The sequence below is a fragment of the Pogonomyrmex barbatus genome, unplaced genomic scaffold (assembly GCF_055798465.1).
Source record: "Pogonomyrmex barbatus isolate J1 unplaced genomic scaffold, ASM5579846v1 scaffold5, whole genome shotgun sequence".
Lineage (NCBI taxonomy): Eukaryota > Metazoa > Arthropoda > Insecta > Hymenoptera > Formicidae > Pogonomyrmex > Pogonomyrmex barbatus.
In genome coordinates, this window is record NW_028297149.1 from 2,633,018 (window position 1) to 2,641,376 (window position 8,359).

The following is an 8,359-nucleotide window of genomic DNA, read 5'->3' on the forward strand; positions in this document are numbered from 1 at the left end:
TGTATCTTCAGTTAATATAATATTTCTTAATAATATTTCTTTTGAAGCAATACGATTTAACATTGCAGTGTTAAGAACGTCACATATATGACAAGTAGGCAATAAAAAAACAGTATCAGATGGCAAATTATTAATAAAATCATACAATTCATTTACTCTTTCTTCGAAAGATTTACCCTTAAAAGATATTTTTCTTTTTTCGAGAACCTCACAATCATATTTGGTTAATAAAGATCCGTCTCCTTGTTGGCGCATTGATCGTCAATTCGTCATAGTCAAATAAAATTGTCCATAGATCAGTAGCACTTAAAGAACCAAGATATTTACGAATTTTTTCATCTGATAAATGTATAAAAGTAGGATCTTCATATATGGAAGGTAATTGAAGCAAATCTCCAAATAAAAGGATATGCTTTTGACCAAACCAACCATCATTATAGTCAGTAGTATCGAATATTTCGGATAGTCGTAAATACATTAAAATCGTATATACATCGTATATACATTAAAATCAAATTTGATATCATTGATACTTTATCAATTATTATAAGAATAACATCTTTGAGATCGGCTCGTATAATTTTCAAAACGTGGTCAGATAATTGTTTATATTTAGGAGTATGACCATGTTCAATGGGTAACTGCAGTAATCTGTGAACTGTCAAATCATTTATATTAAATGCTGCTATATCAATGGGTGCTGTTGTGGCAATATCTATGTTAAGATTTTGTTTTATCCAGCACTTAATTGTTTTAATCAGGAAACTCTTGCCAGTACCTCCTTCTCATATAATCGTAGTAACAATTTATCTAACATAATGATATTAATGACTCTATCAAATATGTTTCTTTGATCTACATTCAGTTTAGAAATCATTTCAGATATATCTATTTCCTGTTTGTTCCCAAGATCTTTAAAATCTTGCATCGCTTCACCAGCTTCAACATTTTGCACACCTATTGGGTTATCAGGATCATCTTGAGACACATTTTGTTTTGCTAAATTATCTAAATGTTCTTGAAGTAATTGTTTTGCAGTTTCAAATGCTTTTTGCAATTTCTCTAACTTTTCGTGATACTGCAATGCATTCAGATGTAATTTTACATTGTGAAATGATTCCACATAAGTATCATATCCATTTTTAAGTTCTTCTACTTTCCGCCATGGTTTAAACATAAGAAGTAATGAGACATAAGAAGTAATAATTTTCTGAGAAGAAATAATTTTCTGGCCGCGTTTTACATCATATCTATAATGATTAATAAGATATTCACGCTGTCGTCGTTTAAGATAACGATCATTAGTCATCTTAAAGAACTCAATTTTTTTACTTTGTGGTTTTATTTTCGTAATGTCAAACCACTGTGCAAATTCATATAATGACATCGATTTTAATTCTTCTGGTCTCTCTAGATAATGATTATCTATTAAAGATGGATAAAATATGTCTGTAGAATCTTTATCAAGAATTTTAATTTCCTTATAAGTAGTAATATAGGGCCGGTTCTAACTCAGAAGCGTTGAGGGGAGTGGGGGTGTGCGGGGGGAACTGTGAGCAACCGAGGAGCTCCGGGGAGGGGGAAGGGGAGACGGCGCGTGTTAGGCGACCCAGTGCCATTGAACGTAAACAGCGTGCGATTGAATCGACGATTGATGCCTTCAGCACCGTGATAAATAATTATGAAGAGATAAATAACGAAGATGATATAAAAAATTGGACAGGGCGCGTGGGCATGACGTCAGAAGGGGGGGGGCCGCCACCGCGTCCATCGTCGCCGCCGCCACCGCCGCCACCGCCGCCACCGCCGCCGCGCCCGTCGCCACCGCCTCCGAGTAAAAAATAAATATCTCTCTCTCGTATATCTATTATCTCTTCCGTTGCGGCTCTCTCTCTCTCTCTCTTATGGCGAATGTTATTTTTCTAATTATTTTATGGTGGGGAAGAAAGAAATGAAAGAAATACATGTTTTTTGCATATTATATATGTTTATATTTTTAAACAAATTGAATATATTTTTAAGTGTGAAATTTTTTTATTCACATGTTTTTTCTTACATACTAAAAACTAAAGCTAACAGCTCGCAATCGACGAGTTGACGTCTATCGAAGATATCACAATCGCGTATCGCATTCGGGATCTGTTACAACAGACGCGATGTTGGAGAATCGCGTACTTGGTATCGATCGTATCGACGAATCTGACGAGTCAATCGAACGTCACATCGATACATTCGTTCAGAGCAAACATACGACGTAACGTCGATTCGATCATCGTTACGCGTACGTTTAAAGATTCAAGACGTACGAGTGTAATGTCGTTCATCAGATAAATTCTGACGGTCCGACGCTTATAAAATTGTCTTTGTAATCGTTTAGCAGCAATTTATAGATATTCCATCGCTGCTCGTAGAGTCCCTTCCACGTTTCGAGAGACAGTATCAATTCCTGTCCCCGATGATCTCCCAGAGCGATCTCCACGTAGCTCGGTGGACTAACGTTGATTCCAATTTCCAAATATTTGTAACCCGTGGCCGTCAGAGTGTAACGTCTGCTCAGTAAGCGCACCGCGCGACGCTCCAAAATATTGTGGAAATTAAATATATAATACTGCAAATATTGGAAAAAAAGAGAAAAAAAATTAAAAAAATGCAGTTGAAACTTACGCGTTACATTTCTTCTTTTGTTTTTTGCCATTGTACGGTGCGCTGCTTCCTTTGGCGGAATACATTGCGTGTTGTTCGAATGATGGAGGAGCGGAGTACCGTTTTTGTCGTGCAGATCGTTCGATGGAGGACTGATCGCGTAAATTTTTGACATGGCAAACCGTTAACCTCCCCCTTCTCCCCTTTTTTTCTAAGAATTTTTGTTGCAATCAAACATGTAACGACATGTTCGCAAAGGAGCGCAATGACGTTCAAATTTTTTACTAGGAAGAGCCCGTGAAAAGATAGCTCTTCGTAAAAATTGACGTACGTGTCGCGGCGTGTCAAGAGAAGCGCCGATACTCCGGCTGATATAAACAAATTGGGGAGACCTATGATGATGCTCCGACAAAGGGACAAAGAAATTGTCGATGATATATAATGGATCATGGGATGTACAGGATCACAGTAGATGGAAGTCTAATGTGTGTGAAAAAAATAGTTGACGGTGAAAATGGATAATGTGTTAAATATAGAAAATGTGTTTAATATGGATGATGAAGACTTTGTGAATATAGTGGACGAAGTGTTTGAAAATGAAGAAGAAATGGAGATTGACAATATTGACAATATTGACATTGATGTTGAAGACGAAGAGCACGCATTGTCTGACGATAGCAATTACGTAAGTAGATCAAAGTGATGACCTTACGGATTATGCAAGAAAAAATTGTTACCCGTTCGGAACTCCTTGCATTGAATAATAATAAAAAGTATTGTTCAATACAATTTTATTATTCAACGGGTGGTGCACTAACTCTGTGTGCCGAATGCATGGTTCGTCTGGCAGACACTGACATTGAAGTATTGTATGCCGTTAGGAAGCACGAGATAGATACTCTCAATGCGCTAAACAGCCGATTTTGCTCCAACAGTCCGTCTGTGTGATAATGCCATGCAACATATGCCCAATTTGCACAAATTGAAAAAAGACAACATTGTGAACGAGTCATATGCAAGTGCTCCGTGGAAGAGTGTGATGTGATATAAAAACAATATGGAAAGGTCATTGGAAGAATTAACAAGTTCTCCATTATGGGATTCAATCTCTCATCTATTAGTGAACGTGGCGGTATAAAGAGACACTTTTATAAAGAGACACTATACCCCAACTCCCCATTTCCCGATTTCTCGCCCAAGAGTTAAGGGATGCTACAATTCGACTCTCTGCTTTTCCGCTCCTTCTGAGAGAGCGGAAATAATTCTGGAAGCGTGCACATATTATCATTATAGAGGACACGTATACAATATATTACTACCTCTCTCACGGCAAAAAGTAGCAGAGATAATTCCAAGAAGCGAGGATAATCATATATGGTTGTTCTATTCTCATCAATCTCCGGACATGTCGGAAATACAACGCTTTATATACTGGCTTCGAGTTAAAGCAGCTATAGAGAAAAGAAAAAAAGAAAGTAAAAAAATGTAAAATTGTTTTGATGAGACAATACAACAATTTAAAAAAATCAAGATTTTGCAATATGGAACACTTAGAGCGAGTGGAACACGAGCTGCTGGAGCAGTGCAGCCAAGTCGCTACCTTGGTACAGTGTTTCGCGTGGTTGCAACGATGTGAGGAGTGCATCGAACAACTCGAGGAACTTAGCCGTGTTAAGCGTCCTCACCGTTGCAAATAGACAATCTGCGGTGGCGAGGATCGCGCGACTTGCGGGTGCGAAAAGTACAACTAGAAAGACGTTTCGTGCACGTTGGTGGTGAGTACGCGAGCACTAGTAGAGGCAATGGATCTCTCGTTTGGCGAGAAATCGATACGGAATTTGAAAGCCGTATATTGACTGGTGCGGTGATCAATATGAACTATATCGAGCCGCGACAATTTTTAGAAGATGCTGGTGATGTAGTGCTCGAGCGAGTGCGAGACATTGTACAAAGACACGATAGTGAAAGTGTGAAAGTGAACACTGCATTTAACGGCGAGTTTGTGACGGGCGATAAACGCGCGAACAAAGGGATAAACACTAAAAATAGTGAACTCTTTCGAGTGTCAAATTTAGACGAGTGGTACAAGCAGTACGTTATTGAATCCACGTTGGCGTCGCTCGAAGAATTCCAAGAACGCGACAGTGGATGGGCGTTGTCGCGAATTCTAAATTTGACTGTAAACGTGAACAAATATAATCCAATGCACGCGGGATGTTACATCGAATTACCGCGGGATGTTAAAGCGAGCGGTGATCAATGTACGATCCAAGGACAATGCGTGTTTCGCGTGGTCGGTGGTCGCGGCTCTGTATCCGGCTGAAAGGAATACAAATCGGGAATTGTCGTACCCGCATTATACGGCAGTGTTAAATTTGCAAGACATTACGTTTCCGATGACATTAGATCACATAAAGAAGTTTTGAACGAATCAATGACATCTCAATCAACATTTACGGCTTCAAGGGAGGAAAGGAGATTCTCCCGATACGGCTGACATCAAGGAAGATGAAGAAGCACGCAAATCTATTGTACGTGCAGGATCCGCGCGATGATAACGCGGGGCACTTCGCGTACATCAAAGATCTGTCCCATCTTGTGAGCTCGCAACTGAGTAAAAAAGAACACAAAAAATACTTTTGCGACCGGTATATATTTTAACAAATTTTATTATTTCTCTTATAAAATTCTCTTATAAAATTGTTTATTAAAAAAATCATATTTTCCGTTTGCAGATGCCTACATTACTTCAGTCTGAAAGATTGTAGTCACATACAACGGACTGCGAAAAGATGAACGATTGTGCCATCCGACTGCCGAGCGAGGACGACAAGTGGCTCGAATTCAAGAACCACACGAATAAGGAACGACTTCCATTCATTGTTTATGCGGACTTGGAGTGCGTACTACGGCGAAAGGAACCGGCAGAGAGGGGAGACGCATCGTACCCCTACCAGCAGCACGAGGTATTTAGCATCGGATACTACATGCGATGCTCGTGCGATGCTCGACGCATTATCGATATATCGATTTCGTCGCGGCGAAGACTGCGTTGCGTGGTTCGTTCGGCAACTCGAAGATTTGGCGCATCAAGTAAAAATGCTGTTATCCGCGAATGTCCCCATGGAAATGTTGTCGAGAGAGCAGTGGGAGGCATATCGTAGCGCGACGCGTTGTCACATTTGCGAGAAATCATTTGCATCGGACGACACGCGAGTACGCGCTCATTGCCATCTTACCGGTCGTTACCGTGGTCTTGCGCACTCAAATTTTAATCTAAATTATAAAGATTCATATTGCATTCCCATAGTATTTCACAACGTCTCCGGTTATGACGCGCACTTTATCATCACGGAAATAGCTACGGCGTTCGAAGGCAGGATCGACGTGCTGCCGATAACAAAAGAAAAATATATTTCGTTTACAAAACACGTTAAAAATACCACTGAGAGATCAGATTCACGAAATTGCGTACGCTTGCGATTCATAGATTCGTACAAGTTTTTAAATACGAGTCTTGATAAATTAGCATCTTTTCTAACGAAAGAAAAATTAAAAATTTTACGTTCCGAATTTTCCACGGTATCAAACGAAAATTTTGACTTGTTGACGCGCAAAGATGTATTTCCGTACGAATACGTGGATCGCGCGGACAAGCTGCAGGACACGCGCCTACCATCGCGTGAATCATTCTATAGTTCATTGACCGGTGACACGGTGTCGGAGAACGATTACGCGCACGCTGCGAACGTCTTGCAGCGGTTCTCCATCCGAACGCCCGGCGAATACAGCGATCTATATCTCAAGACCGATGTCTTGTTATTGGCTGACATTTTCGAAAATTTCCGCGAAAGTTGCGTCGCGAGTTGGACTCGATCCCGCGCATTACTACACATTGCCAGGTTTCACGTGGGACGCCATGTTGAAACATACGCTCGTAAAATTTGAGTTGCTCATCGACATCGATATGGTTATGTTTATCGACTGCCGGTATACGCGGCAGTCTCAGTCAATGTTCCGGCAGATACGCGCAGGCCAATAACAAGTACATGCGTTCGTACGACGAAACCATCGAAACCATCGTCGTATTTGATGTACTACGACGTGAACAATCTGTACGGATGGGCGATGTGTCAATCGCTGCCCTATGCCGAATTTCGATGGATGGAAGACGTTGAGAACTTTGACGCGAGCGCAATCGCTTCGGATTCGTCTACGGGTTATATTCTCGAGGTCGATCTCGAGTATCCGCATCATTTGCACGATTGACACACTGACCTACCTTTCTGTCCGACGCGCGATAAACCATCCGGCACGCGGCAGGATAAACTTCTCGCGACGTTATACGACAAGAAGTATGTCATCCATTATCGCAACCTGCAGCAATGTACGCGCCATGGTCGTATCGCAAAGATATATCGCGTACTAGAATTTGCTCAATCCGACTGGCTCCGCGATTACATCGAACTCAATACACACTTTAGAACGTACGCGAAAAATGATTTTGAGAAAAATTTGTACAAATTAATGAACAACGCATATTCGGTGGTATAAAACAATGGAAAATGTGCGCAATCACGTCGACGTTAAACTTTTGACCAAATGGGATGGACGGTATGGTGCGGAGGCAATGATCGCGAAACCAAATTTCCACAGCCGCAGCTGTTTTGCGGAAAACTTAATCGCCGTCGAATTGCGTAAACTCGAGGTAAAATTCAACAAGCCGATTTACGTGAGTATGTGTATACTCGACATATCGAAAATCTGCTTGTACGAATTTCACCACGAATACATGTCACCGCTGTATCGCGAGAAATGTAAGATCATGTACACCGACATGGACAGTCTCGTATATCACATCGAATGTGACGATGTGTACGAGGCGATGAAACGCGATATCGCTAGATTCGATACGAGTGATTATCCGACAGACAATGCGTACGAGATGCCTCTCGCGAATAAAAAAGTACCCGGTCTAATGAAGGATGAGAATAACAGTGCGATAATGACGGAATTCGTCGGACTCAGAGCGAAGATGTACGCGGTGGACGGCAGAAAAGATATTAAAAAGGCGAAAGGTGTAAAGAATAACGTCGTAACGCGAACAATAACGTTCGACGATTATACGCGGTGCTTGAATGAAGAGATCGAAATGACTCGTCGTCAGTCGTGTATAAGATCCAAGCTACACCAAGTATATACGGTGTCCGAGTCGAAAATCGCTCTGAGTCCGTACGACGACAAACGATACATCGTACCGGATTCGACGGAGACGTTACCGTGGGGACATTGGCGGATTCCATTGTAATATATATATATATATATATATATATATATATATATATATATATATATACATGTTTATACAATGTACATATATTTTTATATTTTTTATATAGTTTATATGTATGCATATATGCACGTATGTATATACGTATCTATGTATCATATCTATGTATGTATGAACGTATGTATTCTTGTAGTTTTATACGATACTGTTTTATACGATACTGTTTTATATGTAGTATAGATGTATGTATTTTTTGTAGTTTTTATATGTAGTTTTTACAATAAAATTTAGTTGTTCAAATTTATTTTATATATAATTTATAATAGCAATCAAGATCCTGCTTGCTGAGGAATTAATTTTAATTCTCTCTTCGATTTATTTAATGTATACTCGGCTTAATACATATATTGTTTATAATACATGTAG

General features: G+C 40.0%; 1 protein-coding gene across 1 annotated transcript; it reads left to right on the forward strand.

Annotated features, from left to right (window-relative positions):
* Positions 1-6,118: 6,118 nt before the first annotated feature.
* On the forward strand, positions 6,119-8,105 carry LOC148935306 (uncharacterized). The gene has a single exon (XM_089081481.1). The coding sequence runs from the start codon at positions 7,202-7,204 to the stop codon at positions 7,949-7,951; it is 750 nt and encodes a 249-aa protein (XP_088937607.1). The 5' UTR covers positions 6,119-7,201; the 3' UTR covers positions 7,952-8,105.
* Positions 8,106-8,359: the final 254 nt, after the last annotated feature.